The sequence below is a fragment of the Sceloporus occidentalis genome, unplaced genomic scaffold (assembly GCF_023333645.1).
Source record: "Sceloporus occidentalis isolate IW3139 unplaced genomic scaffold, rSceOcc1.0.p SCAF_9, whole genome shotgun sequence".
NCBI classification, from domain to species: domain Eukaryota; kingdom Metazoa; phylum Chordata; class Lepidosauria; order Squamata; family Phrynosomatidae; genus Sceloporus; species Sceloporus occidentalis.
This window is the reverse complement of record NW_028316989.1, coordinates 49,596,638-49,611,973: the sequence shown is the minus strand read 5'-3', so window position 1 is coordinate 49,611,973 and position 15,336 is coordinate 49,596,638. Positions and strand designations below refer to the sequence as shown.

Below are 15,336 nucleotides of genomic sequence, written 5' to 3'. Positions count from 1 at the left end.
CTACCTTGAGCACATGCTCAGATGTTGGTGAGGAGCCTGGACAGGGAGGGAGGCAGAGCTGTACTGATAAGAAGACTGAGAACATCCCTCCTTGAAGTCTGTTGGCTGAGGAGTCATAATGATAGTGGAGACAATGGCCCAGAGGTGGACACATTGTCTGCAGGCATGTCATGCCCTGCCCTGGGGGAAAAGTCAACAAGATTAGCAAGGCAGGCCCATGAGCTGGAGAGGAGCTGTCTCAGAAGATCCCACTGGACCCAGAGTCAGTGTGGTGCAATGGCTGGAGCATGGGACTAGGACTCAAGACCAGAGTTCAAATCTCCGCTTGGCCATGGAAACCCACTGGGCAAGTCACAGTCTCTAAACCCCTGAAGAAAGACACTCCGTATTCAAGTCTCCCTGAAATGATGAGATGCTAAAAGTCTGTTGAATAAATATGTCTTCACCTGCCGACAAAAGGAAAGGAAGGAAGGGGCCAGCCATGGAAGGGCCTAGAAGAGGTTGGGAGCAGCCACCGAGAAGGCCCTGTCTTTCGCGTCCTCCCCAAGTGCGCCTGGGATGGTGGCAGGGCTGAGAGAAAGCCTTCCCCCATAGATCTTAGCACGCTTGCAGGGTCATATGGGGAGAGACCTAAGCTGTGTAGGGCTTTATAGGTCGTGACCAGCACTTTGAATTGTGCCCAGACGCAAACCAGTAGCCAGTGGAGTTGTTTCAACAGAGGAGTGATATGCTCCCTACGACTGAAGTTTCCAAAGGCAGCCCCACATAAGAGTGTGTTACAGTAGCCCAAGCGCAGGCGAAGGCAGAGGATTGATGCTCAAGGGTGCGACGCAATGCAGCACAGGGCCATTTCCCGGATGTGGTCAAAACTGTGGCCTCATTTCTCAGAATGTCATCTTCTCTCTGTCAGCCTGGTCTGACCTAGAAATCTGTGGCCGACCCAGGAATCCCCAGGTGCTCCTGCGGCACTTTGAGTGCGCAAAGGGCCTGCGTGGGGAGAGCCACAGGGCCCCTGCCGGTGGGACTGCGCAGGGCCCCCAGGGGAGCGCTGCCCCTGGGTGTTCGTGTGTGTCTTTGGGGGGATGCTTGCCTTTCGGGGGCCTTGGCAGCAGGAGGGAAGTCTGGGAAGCTGAAGCTCTCTTCCCCCACAAACCACCTTGAAGCAGGAAGAGCAAAGCGTGACCCAGCCCTGGTTTTCCTATGGAACTGACTTATGGCTGATGGTTTCCTGACTGACATCGAAGGCTGGGCTTCCGAGTCCCTGGCAGGCCCTAGAGCCCTGGCCTGGCTGCCCCACTGGCCTGCAAGCCAGCCTCCTGGGGAGCGGAGGGGAGGCTCTGGGCCAGAACCTCACCCTTCTCTCCAGAGAAAGAGCTGAAGGGGAACCACGCCCGGATCACCAGCTCCTTCAAGGGTCGCTTATTTAGGGCCGCATATTACTGCCTTGATCCGTGTAAGTCAACCCAGGATGTCGGAGCCCACTTTGGGGACAGGCTTCCCGCCTTTGCCAGGGAGCGCATGCGGAGCCTTGCAACGGGGCGAGGGGCGCGGGCCTTGGCTGGAGGCAGGAGCCCCAGGGGCAGCGCCTGGGCCCCTCTCTCGAGGCGGAAGGTCAAGCCCTCGAGGGAGGCCTGAGGGGTCTGTGCGGGAGAGTGCCTCCGGAGGGCCTTCTCTCGCGGGCAAAGGCCCTCTCCCTCGGAGCCAGGCAACTCAGGGGCTCCGCGGGGCGCAGCCAGGCCTCCCCCGCTTCTTCCTGGTCTCCCGAGGCCCCGCCCACAGCCGACGCAGGCGCCGTGACGTCATCGGGAGGCGCCTGCGCCCTCTGCGTCCCGAAGAGCCAGAGCCAGAGCCAGAGCCGGAGGGAGAGGCCCGTCCTCTCGGTCCGCCCCGTTTGCCTTTGCCGCCGCCGCCGCCGCCGCCGCCGCCCCCGGCAGGGATGACGCCTCTCCCGCGGCGGCGACGGCGAAGACGAAGGAGGCCTTAAAGGGAGCCAGCCCCTCGAGAAGGGAGAAGGGGAAGCCCGGTGAGCCTCGGGGGAAGCGAGGCAAGGCAGGCAGGCAGGCAGGCGGCTCTGTCGGTGCTCAGGCCCTTCCCTCCCTGCCTCCGTCCCCGTCGGGCGCCCTTGGCAGCGGAAGGGACCCCCGCTGGGGCCTCCAGGGCCTCGAGAGCCCCGCCGCCGGGCTCCCCCTGGAGGGAGGCTGCCCGCCCGCCCGCCCTGCCGCTTCCTGCCGCCCGGGAAAAGGCCACCCTCCCTCCCTCCCTCCCTTCTCCCCGCCGGGGCTCCGACCAGGCACGTCCTCCGTTGCCCCTTCCGCCCGGCAGGGGCTCCAGGAGGCCCTCAGAAGCGGGAGAGGTCGCTGGAGCAGCCCCTGCCTCTCCTTGGGCCCCAGAGCAGGCAGAGGAAGGCCGGGCAGTCAGCTCCGGCGCCCGAGGGAGACCCAGGGGAGCCTCGCCCTGGAAGTGGGCTCTGGCCTGGGAGGAGAGGGCCGCTTGGCTCGCCTTGGAGCCTCTTGATTGGCCTGCGAGCGTGAAAAGGCGCTGGGCCCCTTGCAGCCCCGGGACGGAGCAGGCCCAGCCGGCGGGCCTTGGGGGCCTGTGGCGGCTGGAGGGCTGAGGCCAAGGGCTGGGGCCCAAAGGGCCTAGCCTTGCCGTGGGCCTGCTCTGGATGCTGCCTTCTTGGCAGGCAGGCAGGGCCCAGGGGGCTTGGTGCTGGAGGCGGAGGGCAAGCGCTTGGCCTGGCTGGCTGTCCAGCAGGCTTCCTTCTGGGCCAAAGAGGCTGGCAGCGGAGGGCAAGGGAGCAAAGGGCAAGGGCGACCTGGGAATGGCCGCGGGAGGAGCTGCAGCCGGACACTGCACTCCTGTTGAGGCAGCCTAGGATCACGTTCACTCTTGTGGCCGAACGGCTAAGGCTCCCGGGTCCCTTTCCCATGGACTGTAGGGCAGGGCGGGCACCTTTCTCCTTGCCCAGCCGAGCGCCCTTGGGCTCTGGGGTAGCTGTGTCTGCGTGAGAGGACCCTGTCCGTGGCCTGACCCTCTCCCCTCTTGTCCTCAGGTGCTGCGCAAGATCTTCCGTCCCCGGCCCTCCCCTTCCCCATGCTCCCTCGGACTGTCTGGGGCCGGTCTGGGCAGAGCGGGCGCCTCCTTTAAGGTGCTGCCCCCTGGCTTTTTTCATGGATCTGCAGCCCCCCCGGCTGCTTTGGTGGTGCACCCTGATGGCCGCCCTGGGCAGAGAGGTCCTCGGCCACCACCACGTCTACACCAACACCTGGGCCGTGCGGGTCCCGGCTGGGCCCCAGGAGGCTGAGCGGGTGGCCAGGAAGCACGGCTTTCTCAACCTGGGGCCGGTGAGTGGTGCCTGCCTGGCAGGGGAGGGTAAGGGGCATGCCAGGGGGGGGTGTTGCCCATGAGTCCCATTGGAAGAGAAAGAGAGACCTGCCTGTGGGGGCCCTTGGGTCCCCCGTCTCCTTCAGCATGGGAGGCAGCAGGCCAGGCTGGCAATGGGACCCAGAGGCCCCTGTTCTTCCTGCCACCAGCTGCAGTTGATGCTGCCAGGCCGGGCTTGGGTTTGGTTCTAGCCGAGGGTCCCACTTAGCCAGACCAAGTCTGTTCCCAGGACTCCAGGATGTGCTTTTTTAGGGGTGGGGGCAGATATCTTTTTGAGGCCAGTGAGCTCTTGGCAGTGGCAGGTTGTGGGCCATGTGTTGATGCAGGATTGGTGGCCACTTGGCTTGGGAGGAGATCCCCAGAGGGATGCCCCCATTAAAAGGGGCTCTTTCTGCCTGGGGCATTTCCAGGGCAGGAAGGTTCACTTTTGATTTTTGGAATTTCCATTACATTTTTGAGTGTTAACTAGAGTAGCTCCGGAAGCCCTCCTCTTCATCAGCTTAGTTTTGTTTTGAGAAATAGTACTGAATTTGTTCTGTCACCGTAGTAAAAAAAGAAAAATAACCCCCAGGTCCATTTAGATGCCATTACTATTTACCATCCCAAAGGTACAATCCTTCCAGTTACTTGAAATGTATTAAGCCTTAGACAGAAACTCTAACTTGTTGGCATCAGACTGGTTTGGCTTTGTGCTCTTGGGCAGTTGTGGGGCACTTGCTCTCACATCCCACAGATTTCCTGTGGGCTTTCCCCACTGAAAAGGGCACCCCTGCCCCACAGCCCTGCCAAAGCGGATCTGATGGAAAGAGAGGGAGAAAGCAAGAAGCCCATTGCCCCTTCCCATACCCCACAAATATTGTATGCTGTGAAGTCATCTGTCAGTTTATGGGGGGACCCTAGAATCACCACAGCCCCACAGATTTTTCATAGATATTCTTCCAAGAGAATGCCACATTTCTGTCCCTTGGCCCAAGGGAATTCTGTCTGGAGTGTGGGTGTCGTGGGCATGGACACAATCGCACCAACACACCCTTCATTGTCAGCGTGGAGGGTGAGGAAGGCCTTTCTGGGCCTGCTGAACTGAGGCTGCTGTGCTTCTCCTCTTCCTTCTCCACCGTTGTTGTTGTCATCGTTGTTGTTGTTGGCAGCTCAGGTCTTGGGCTGCCCCAAGGTCACTTAAGGGCCTCCTCCTCCTCTTCTCATTTGGCTTCTTTTGGGGTTTTGTTTGAAGATTAAGGATTTACATCAGAATCTCCTTAGCATCTGTGCCAAGACCTGCAGCTGGATGGGGAGGGAAACGGGGGGGGGGGGGGAAGAGGGGCCAGCTGGTAGATTTGCCAGGGAGTCTGGCTCTGGTGGCATGGATCCCCTGCACACTGGATCTGGGCTGTGGCTGCAGCTGGCCTTCAGGGGACTGCAGGTTTGGGGGTGGGTGGGGAGATCTTCTGGACTCAGTCTGGGGGTTGTTGGGCGGGTTTCCATGTCTCCCCCCCTCTCCTCCCCCCCCCCATCTCTTAGATCATTGGAGACTACTACCACTTCTCTCACCGGGCTGTGGCTAAACGCTCCCTCTCCCCCCACCGGTCCTGGTACAGCTCATTGGCCAGAGAGCCACAGGTGAGTCCATGGGAGAGGGGTGGGGTGGGCACATAGGGAAAGCCCAAAACCTCCCTGTGGACTGAGGGGTGCATAAGGTGGCACTTTGGGAGTGGTATTCCTGGGCCATATCTGCCTGGGGTGGGGCTTCCCATGTCCAACTTGAGTTGGGCATCTCAGGCTGCTCCCTCCATGCTTTGCCTGATGCTTAGACCGTGTCCCTGGCCAGAATGCCCCAGTTAAAGGGAGTGGAAATACCCGGCGTGGGCCTCCATCAGGGTCTGGCTGGCCCACCCCGGGTGCCCAATTCCAGTAGCGGCTGCGGGGAGGAACCTCATCCAGTTACAAGTCCTTCTTCCAGCAGGAGCATCAGTGTAGTTTCACCTGGCTGCATTTTAATGCTATCAGTGTGTGGTGTGTGTTTTGGCTGTGGTCTGCTTCATCTTGTCATGAGCTGCCAAGGGCTCCAGCCTGGGGTGGGAGGTGGGATGTCAACTCAAGAAAACACACCAATGGGGCAGGCGGGAGATGGGATGCAGTGGGGATTCTATGTGCACTCCTCTAGGCCCTGGCAGCACCTGATATGGGTGTCCCTGGCTTGGCTCTGCAGGGCTGCTCTGAGGTGGTATCATCTTTGCTAGGGTTCTGGGGCCCCTGTGCATTTGGCCCCCTGTCCCTGAGGATGTCTGGCAGCCAATCTGTATGTTCTGTGTCTCCCTCCTCCTCCTCCTCCTCAGGTGCATTGGCTGGAGCAGCAGGTGGCCAAGCGCCGGAGCAAACGGGACACCTTCCTGGAACCAACAGACCCCAAGTTCCCACAGCAGTGGTACCTGGTAAGGGGGGGCAGTGGGGGGGCTATATCTCACATGGAAGGCCCCACATGAGGAGGAGGAGGATAACGGGCTCTGCCTTGCACCAGAGATGAGGCCCCCGCACACTTAGTCCTTGCCTGGTGGGCGGGTAGCATTCCGCCCACATAGAAAGCAGAGTGAGAGAGCAAGGGCCGGGCGGGTGCCCTGATGTGACTGCGAGTGGCTGATCCATTCCAGCAATATTAATCACTCCTGCCATGGGGATTAGGGTGAGCTGGTGAGCAGAGCCTTGCTGCTGCCTTGCTCAGGCAGGCAGAAGCTGCTGCCCTGGAAAAGGAGACCGCCTGCCTCCAAACAGACTGGTTTGGTGGGTGGCCAGTCCAGTGCCTCCCTGTTGGCCCTACCCTAAGGAGGGGCCAGTGTGTGTGTATGTTACTTGGAGTGAGCAGAAAGCCCAAAGCTGTTACATTTCGGGATCATTGTCGCTGATATAGGCCATTCTAAGGGGGAAAAAACAAAATACTGCCTGCTTCTGAACTATCTCAAAAGTGTTACAAGCTGTCCCAGCAGCAGGTATATTGGCAGACTTTCAGATGAACACTTAAGAGTTCTTCAAGATGAAAGAAAGTACAGGGTGCTGCTCTGGTTACGTGGCATGAGGGTGAGCTGAGGAAACCAAGGCAGGGCAAGGCGCCGGAACTGTGGGTCTGAGGGTGGGCCAAGAGGGCTAACCTTCAGATAGTTCTCCCCAGATGTATATGTGGAGTGTGATCTAGTGGAACTGGTGGTGTAGCATTCCCCAAACTGTGGCTGCAGCTGGCTTGGCCTCTGTGCCCTGGTTAGGGGGCGCATGGCATGGCATGGCTCCTCCTCCTCCAGCCCTCTGGGTGAGCTGATGGTGTCCTGGCAGGCAGATTCGGCAATGGCTGTGCAGTTGAAGAGAGCTCCTCCTTGCTCTGGGTTGGGCTTGGACTGGGTGCTGCCAAGCTGGAGTGCCCATGCTGGGGGCGAGCCATTTCTATACCCTTTATGTGCTGACTCTCAGTTGTTGTATGCCTCCAAGTCATTTCCTACTGAGTGTGGTGACCCTATCATGGAGTTTTCTTGGCAAGATGTATTCATTGGAGGTTTGCCACCATGGCCTTCCTCTGAGACTGAGAGAGAGTGACTTGCCCAAGGTTATCCAGTGGGCTTCCATGGCTGAGTGGGATTCAGCATCCTGGCCTCCTGGTGCCCTAGTCCAAGCACTCAAACCACTACACCACATTGCCTCTTAGGACCCCCAGGGATTGTGTTTCAGTAGGTTCTACATGTGGTTTGTACTAACAGGACTCAGGTGGAAGAAAGAAGTTTGATCCATATGGGTTTTTTTGCTAGAAATACTTTTCTTAAAATGTTACAGTATATGAAAAAACTGCCATATAAGGTGGAAATCTTTTTGGTTTTATAAAGAGCATGGTTAAGAATTTTAAAATGTTGCTGAATTAGCAAAAACCAAGACTGTCTGAGCACTTTCTGTCTAAACCGTAGAAGCCTCATCCAGCCCTGAGGATGGGCTGCTTACCTGACAGGTACCCAGGGCTGGCAAGCCTCTACCTGCTGCGGAAGCTCCCTTCCCTTTGAGATTCCAATCCTATTTATATCATTTCTGGGCAGAGATTACCTCACGGTTAATTCTAATTGCCTCGCCATGAGTCTGGGCTCACACTCTCAATTATCTCAGTTTTACTAAACGTTCCTAAAAAGTTAACACATACTTTGAGAGGGGGGGGGGCTTAAACACACCTTTCAGACTAGATGAGGAAAATGTGGGCTTATATCTTTGAGCTGATAAAATGTACCTGTCAAACCTTAAGTGTGTTACTCTTTGCAAACATGGTTGACCTTATGCAAACTTTTTTTCTTGATCACTGAAAACTGTGGATTTTTAAATAAACTTTTCACAATGGAAGATATGGTTCTACTCTTCCTCAAGACTCAAATATCTCTTTGCCCCAAGTTTAAGAGCTTTAATTTGGCTTTCTTTGGGCACCATCTGGGTCCTTTTGCCAATTTGGTCTTCAGTACCAGGATTTCTTGCACGTCTATTTGTATGTTTGTGTGTTATTTCTTTGGCACAATTCCTACTTGGTGCTTACATTTTCAGAGTCTTTATCCCAGCCTTCCTTGAAAGTGGGGAGATGAGTTGTCAGTTTCACAGCCCTCCCAGCAATCCCCATTCAGCTGAAATTCATTCACCAATGAGGCTCCCTTGCCCCCTCTCTCCCCTCCAGTCGAACGGCAACCAGAGAGACCTGAACGTGCAGGAAGCCTGGCAACAGGGTTACACCGGCCGCGGCATTGTGGTCTCCATCTTGGATGATGGCATTGAGAAGAACCACCCAGACCTAGAAGCCAATTATGTGAGTTGGAGGGAAGATGAGGCAGGGCACCCTCTGCCTAGCCACTTCCTTCAAGCCCAGGATAGCCCCCCTCTTGCCCCTTGGTCCTGTTTGCCCCACACTGAGGGCATCTGTCCAGAACAAGAGCCCTGAGCAGGGAACCCAAAGGAGGGCACAAGGGGGCCTCAGTGGCACAGATTTGTGCTGTCTGTCCTGGTAGAAATCAAGTGGAGGCCCCAGATCATTGGAGCAGGAGGCTTTGGCTCTGCCTTTTCCTCCTGGCACTCCTCAAAAACTTGGGGCAGGACAATTTCTGGGTGGGTTGAGGAGGGAGAGAGATTGGACTCCGCTGTTCTTCCAGGATCCGGCTGCCAGCTATGACGTAAATGACCAGGACTCCGACCCTCAGCCACGCTACACCCAAATGAATGATAACAGGTGGGAGACTTGTAGCAAGGGTGGTGAGGGGCTGTGGAGGTACCAAAACTTTGAACTGCACCTTGGCACATGTGTGTATGTGCATCTGGGGGACATTCTCAGCCTCTGGCAGTGTGCTGAAATCCCAAATTCTCCCTCGGCCCCATAGGTCTGTGCCACTTTGTCAGCAGCCCAGCCCTTGCTGGAAATCCAGCTGGGTGGGGAGGCAGGGGAGATGCTTGGGGTGGGCAACCCAGGAGGTTCTCCACTCCACCTGAGGCCCACTCAGATGACCCTCCCCTCCTCTGTTTCAGGCATGGCACTCGGTGTGCAGGGGAGGTAGCCGCCGTGGCAAACAATGGCATCTGTGGCGTGGGCGTAGCATACAATGCCAAGATCGGAGGTAGATTGGCCCACCGGTGGAGGAGGCAGCTCTGTCCAGCCTCTGCTTGGCCTGTCTGGAGCAGCGGGTGCTGGGGCTCCTTGCGCTTCAGCTGGCCAAAGCAACTGCGGTCTTTCGCCCTAGGTGTCCGCATGCTGGACGGAGAAGTGACGGACGCCGTGGAGGCCCGGTCCTTGGGGCTCAACCCCAACCACATCCACATATACAGTGCCAGCTGGGGCCCCGAAGATGACGGGAAGACGGTGGACGGCCCAGCCCGCCTGGCTGAAGAGGCCTTTTACCGGGGCGTCAGCCAGGCAAGTAAACCGGGCGGGACTGTGGGCAGAGAAGCAGGCCATGTGTGTGGTGAGACGTGCTTGCTGGCCCCTTATGGTCACCCCTCTCCCCGGCCTGCCTGACCAGACCCTTCTCCCTCATGCAGGGGCGCAACGGCCTGGGCTCCATCTTTGTTTGGGCCTCGGGGAATGGTGGCCGGGAGCATGACAGCTGCAACTGTGACGGCTACACCAACAGCATCTACACCCTCTCCATCAGCAGTACCACCCAGTACGGCAACGTGCCCTGGTACAGCGAGGCCTGCTCCTCGACCCTGGCCACTACCTACAGCAGCGGCAGCCAGAACGAGAAGCAGATTGTGAGTGCCCCCCTCTAGATCCATTCGTCTACCTGTCCATCTGTGTTAGAGTTGCCACAGTGGAACCTGGCAAGTACTCTTGCCCCTTGAACCTCAAGGAAAGCCCCTCAGCAGCGCACCCTACATTCAAAGAACTCTGTCTCCCTCCAGACAGGTGAAGCCGCCAAGAGAGAGATGGGGATTGTTGAATAGGGAGGGACTACTCTTATGGGGCTGGTCCCATGGAATGAAGCAACCGGTAGCAGGGGAGGTTGTTTGGGTGATAGGAAAAGACCCAGAGAGAGCGCAGGCCAGGTGGGGCGGCAGGTGGAATGATAGCAAGAGGCCAGAGAGAATGATGGTCAGGTCAGAGACTGTGGGGCCTGGGGAACATGGCCAGTCCTACAGTGTGGGAAGTGGAGCGAGGGAGGAGATGAATATTGAGGAAGCAAAGGATGGGCAAGGATGACATTCGAGTGGGGGCTCTTCCTTTGGGATTTGCTGAGATGTTGGCACCAGAGTGTTGGGGCTTTTCCAGCCCCAGCTGCATCTCATTCACTACAAAATTTGGAATGGGGGCTCAGCTGTGTTGGCCATCAAGAGAAACCCTACACTCCATCAGTTGTGGTGACATGTGTCTTTACAAGTGAATTATGCTCCCTTATGGCAGTATACCATCTGCACACCACAGAAGAATGGCTGTGGTCACTCCTGTGTGGATTAGGAACAGGGAGCCCAGGCGTGTCCTGTGGGGCGTCTTGGGGAGGGCTGAGTGAAAAATGATAGTGGAAGCACCCTGCTCCTCCCGGCCTGGGTTCCCTTCCCAGAGCCAACGGGAGTCAAGAACCAGGCTTTCAGAATGGTAGGGAAGCTAGGTCTCCAGGGAATGGGTACCCTGGCATTGCGATCATTCATGCTGGGCTTTTCCCTCTCCCCCACAGGTGACCACTGACCTGCGACAGAAGTGCACCGAATCACACACGGGTACCTCGGCTTCTGCCCCGCTAGCTGCTGGCATCATTGCCCTTGCTCTGGAGGCCAAGTAAGTGGGGAGGATGGGGAGCGGCTTGTGGGGCTAGATCCATCCCTGTGAGAGGGAGGGAGGGAGAAGGCTGCCCTCAGTGATGACCCAGCTGATAGAATCATAGAATCGTAGAGTTGGAAGAGACTAGAAGAGCCATCCAGTCCAACCCCCTGCTATGCAGGAACTCTCAATCAAAGCATCCCCAACAGGTGGCCATCCAGCCTCTGTTTAATGACCTCCTTCTCTGATCCTTCTCTGCAGCAAGAACTTGACCTGGCGTGACATGCAGCACCTGGTGGTGCGTACTTCCAAGCCAGCCCACCTGAACACCAATGACTGGGCCACCAATGGGGTGGGGCGAAAAGGTAAACACTGTGGCCAAGTGGCTGGTGCTGTGGAAACAAGGACACCTGTGTGCATCTACACAGATGCAAGAGAAGGTGGGGTTGGAGAGTGTGCAAAAGCCCACATGTGCACACAGGTCTGTCCTCCTTGCCTCCTTGTAGTCAGCCACTCCTATGGCTATGGACTCCTGGATGCCGGAGCCATGGTGGCGCTAGCCAAGAACTGGACCTCAGTGGGGCCTCAACGGAAGTGCATCGTTGACATCCTCACAGAGCCAAGGTGTGCCCATAGTGGGGCAAGGGAGGGATGTGGGCAGGGCTGGGGAGGGTCTAGGCCTGCTTGGTCAGGAGGTGGGAAGGGGGGGTCTCCTCTTGGGGAGTGGAAGGAGATGGCTCCCCCCTCTTTGCTCTTGAAAACCCCTTGTCCTCCCCCACCAGAGACATTGGGAAGCGGCTGGAGGTGCGCCAGAAGGTGGATGCCTGCCAGGGAAAGGCCAGCTACATTGGTCAGTTGGAACATGTCCAGGCCCGCCTGACCCTCTCCTACAACCGCCGAGGAGACCTGGCCATCCACCTTGTGAGCCCCATGGGCACCCGGTCCACCCTGCTGGCTGCCAGGTAAGGCTGCTGCTGTTGTTCCTTTTCCTCCTCCTTGGTACTCCCACTCCCCTCGCCCCACTCCATAGGGACCCTTTGGCCCTTACCATGCCTTGGTCCACATTGCTCTCTGTCTACTCCCCAGGCCCCATGACTACTCTGCTGACGGCTTCAACGACTGGGCTTTCATGACCACCCACTCATGGGATGAGGCCCCCGCAGGAGAATGGGTGCTGGAAATAGAGAACACCAGCGAAGCCAATAATTATGGTAATGTGGCGTGTGTGTCATCCCCCCCCCCCCGCCATTCAGCTCGGGGCTCTCAGTGCCTTATGGAAGATGCCGGGGGTTTCTTCTTGAGCAGCTATGGAGAGGGGGAGGGAAGGCTGTAAGGGGGGTGGGGACGGTGCTCTAATAATTTCACTTCACCCTTTGGCTTGCAGGAACGCTCACCAAGTTCACACTGGTCCTGTATGGGACGGCCACAGATCCTCCTGGCCTCTCCAACCAGTTTGAGAGTAGCGGTTGCAAGACGCTTGCTACCAGCCAGGCCTGTGTGGGTGAGTTTTGGCGGGGAGGGGGAAACAGCACCGGCCGCTTGGTCTTAGATGTGGTGGCCTCTGTTTGGCACAAAGGTCCTCTTTTCCTGCTGGCCTCCAGCTGCCACCTCTTTCTCCAGAGAGCTGGGGGGGGGGTCCCTGTTGGTGAAGGAGGTCAGGGTGCATGGGGGCTTCTCTCTGGCATCTGGGTGCTGCTGCATCCATCGGCTGATTGGAGTTGCAGTCCAGCAGCATGCGGAGAAGAAGCATGTGTTGCCCACTTTGGTTCTAGATCCATTCCTTCACCAGCAAATGACCAGGACTGGGGCTGCCCCTCTTGCTCCTTTTCTCTGGTCCCCAGTCCCCCTCGTGTCCTACTGGTGGTGGGCAGAGGCTTGATCCTCCTTCTGTCTCTCCTCCTGGCAGTGTGTGAAGAGGGCTTCTACCTCCACCAAAAGAGCTGCCTCAAGACCTGTCCACCTGGCTTTGCCCCGGGCCCTTCCCCTGTCCCTCTGGAGAACAGCCTGGACCCCCACCTGAGCCCACTTCTCTGTGTGCCCTGCCACCCCTCCTGTGCTACTTGCCTGGGGCCGGGGGCTGCCCAGTGTCTCTCCTGCCTGGCACATGCCCACTACAACAGCCAGGAGCAGACCTGCTCCCACCAGACCCAGAGCAGCCGGGCCTCCCCAGCACTGGGGGACGGCGTAGCCCCTGCCAGCAGGCCCTCCAGCCTGCCCGTCCTGGTGGCCAGCCTCAGCTGCTTCTTCATCGTCCTGGTCTTCGTCACGGTCTTCCTGGTGCTGCAGCTGCGCTCTGGCCTGCGCCTGCGTGGTGTCAAGGTCTACTCGCTGGAGAACGGTGGCATCATCGCCTACAAGGGGCTGCCTTCGGATGCCTGGCCGGAGGGACTGGAGGAGGAAGAGGAGGAGGGCGGTGGAGAGCGGACTGCCTTCATCAGAGACCAAAGTGCCCTTTGATGAGTCAGAGGCCCCTGGCACAACAGGGAAGGAACTGGGCCGCTGGAGCCTCTGCCCTGGGACCCTTTGCCCCTTTCTGGGCCAGGCCAGTCAGGTGGGCGAGAAGAGGCCTTGGGCTTGTTGCTGGGGAAGGAGTGGCTCTCTCCCTCCCTTGCTCTTGTTTAAACTCACCAAAGTGATTTTTCTACACTGAGCCAGTTTGCCCCACTGCTGGTGGTAGTGATGGGGGCTGGAGGGTCATCTGGGAGATCCCTTCTCCCTCCCTGCTTGGGGTGAGGGCAGCAGCTTTGCAGAGCTGGGGGCAGAATAAGACCCTCCTCCCTTCTACGGTCCCTTTGCCACTTGACAAAGGGCATGCTCCCCCCCCACACCTGGGGGACTGTGCCAACCTCACTTGCCCAGCCGGCCGGCCAGCCACCCACCTACCTGCAGCAACTGCCTGAGGTCTCTTCCCTCTCAGGCTGGTTCCAATGCCCCCAGCCTCCCCCTTGCCACAGATGCCCTTGGTCCAGACATGCCTCCTCCCCTCAAACCCCGCTGCCCCTTGTCAGGGCAAGTGAGCTGGACTCCTCTTCCAGTGGGCTTGGGAGGAAAGATGGGGAGCATGGGGCCCCTTGGGCACAACTGTGCAGGGGGTTGGCAGGGGGGCTGGGGTGCCTCTTGCTGCTGCTGCTACAGCCCTCCTCCAACGTTGCTGCCCCGGCCGAGGGTGACAAGGGACAGGCTGACGACTGGCCACTCGCTCGCGCCTCCCTGAGTCTGCCCAAAGTCACTGGAGCTTCCACCTTTCCTCATGTGCCTTCTTGCCCCCCTTCCTCTCGGATGACAATCGGACGCTGGTCCTGGCTGCCCGCCCTGCCTCAGCCCGCCAGGTGCCCTTTCCTCCGTAGCCCTAGTCCCTGGCCGGTTGGGGGGCTGCCGGAGGGAGGGAGGCGGTGCAGTTGGGGCAGAGTGGTCTGTTCGGGACTCTTTTCTATGATAACTTTTTGGTGCACAAATTATTGTAATTTAAACAAGGAGCCAATTCCTGTGGCCAGTGTTTTTTAATTTAATGGATGTGGATATAACGCTAGAGAGATTAAAGTTTATTAAATGTTGGAACTATGCAAAACGTGCTTCCTCTTGCCGTGTGTTCTGGATAGAGCTTTTAGGTGGGGCCAGGGGGGGTCCACACATGGGCACACAGGCACACTTCCGCTTTGCCCTCTTTCTTTGGCCTGACCAGTAGCCACTAGATTGGTCACTGGAGAATTGTGATGGAAAGGCAACTTCATATGTTACTTCTGCAACACCTTTTGGTTTTAACAGCCCATGTAAATCTAAATAAAGGAAGTGACAGTCTCTACTCTTGGCAGGGGCAAGGAGAATCCCGTAATGGGCACAGCTGCTGCTTCCCTGGCACCGGGCCCCTATGGAGGGGTGCATTGTCAGACGGTGGGGCTGCCATTTCCTCTGGCATGAACACAGGTTCATGCCAGAGGAAGTGGCAGCAGCAGTCTTTCAGGTCTCCTGCCCCAAACCATCCAGACAGGGACCATTGAGGGTATGCTGTGGTGGGCCTTGGTCTCCCAGAAGCCAACCTGGAGGTTAGTGTGGGTGCAGAGGCTTCAGGCGCTTCTGCTCTTGAAGAGGCCTTTTCTCCTCCTGGGCATCCTCCCTGCCTCTCCCTGCAACTTTCAGGAGTAGCAGCAACACCAAGTGCAGGAAGGGGAATCTTGCAATGCGGGAGGGTTTCCTGTTCCTCTTTAGAACTCAGGCCACACAGAGACAACCAACACAGCCTCAGGAAGCACCCAGAAAGCGGGCAGCAAGGTTGGCCTATGCAAGGAGGTAGCAGGGGACAGGAGAAGGAGTGTCCGTCTGTCTCTGGGGTGAGCAGGTGGAGCCCACCACCCAGCGTGCTGAACGAAGCCTCTCAGCAGGAAGCCTGTGGGGAGGGAAGAAGGTGGCCCCACAGCCAGCCAGGTCTGGGATCCCTCTTTCTAGGGCAGTGAGAGGGAATCTGGCTACGTGCCGCTATGCCCAGAGCAAGATGGGTGCTGAGGCCACTCTTTGTTGCACACCTTTTCTGCCAGGTAGATCTGGCGGGAGCAGCAGTGGGCACAGAAGCAGTGAGCAGACCACCCAACTGCTGAGGCCCTTGATGACCCCCAAAACGCGCCATCTCATGCTTGAGCCCACTTCTTAGGTTGGGGGGCTGATTCCTGGCTGAAGCGTTAGGGAACTGCTTCAGCCTTGCAGGGGCAGCA

The 15,336-nt window shown here is 58.0% G+C and overlaps 1 protein-coding gene across 1 annotated transcript; it reads left to right on the top strand.

Annotated features, from left to right (window-relative positions):
- Positions 1-1,837: 1,837 nt before the first annotated feature.
- FURIN (furin, paired basic amino acid cleaving enzyme) lies at positions 1,838-14,216 on the top strand. Its single transcript, XM_089539433.1, has 16 exons — positions 1,838-2,023; positions 3,053-3,344; positions 4,903-5,001; positions 5,718-5,813; positions 8,066-8,194; positions 8,535-8,611; positions 8,905-8,993; positions 9,117-9,289; positions 9,415-9,627; positions 10,548-10,648; positions 10,892-10,995; positions 11,137-11,254; positions 11,413-11,592; positions 11,717-11,841; positions 12,015-12,131; positions 12,537-14,216. The coding sequence occupies exons 2-16, from the start codon at positions 3,171-3,173 to the stop codon at positions 13,085-13,087; spliced, it is 2,346 nt and encodes a 781-aa protein (XP_089395559.1). The 5' UTR covers positions 1,838-2,023; positions 3,053-3,170; the 3' UTR covers positions 13,088-14,216.
- The last annotated feature ends 1,120 nt before the right edge of the window (positions 14,217-15,336 follow it).

Bases quoted from the DNA above. Each gene is read 5' to 3' on its own strand.
- FURIN (XM_089539433.1), top strand. From the start codon at position 3,171: ATGGATCTGCAGCCCCCCCGGCTGCTTTGGTGGTGCACCCTGATGGCC. The intron at 8,612-8,904 runs GTGGGAGACTTG...CCTCTGTTTCAG, and splicing joins ACCCAAATGAATGATAACAG to GCATGGCACTCGGTGTGCAG. The intron at 10,996-11,136 runs GTAAACACTGTG...GCCTCCTTGTAG, and splicing joins CAATGGGGTGGGGCGAAAAG to TCAGCCACTCCTATGGCTAT.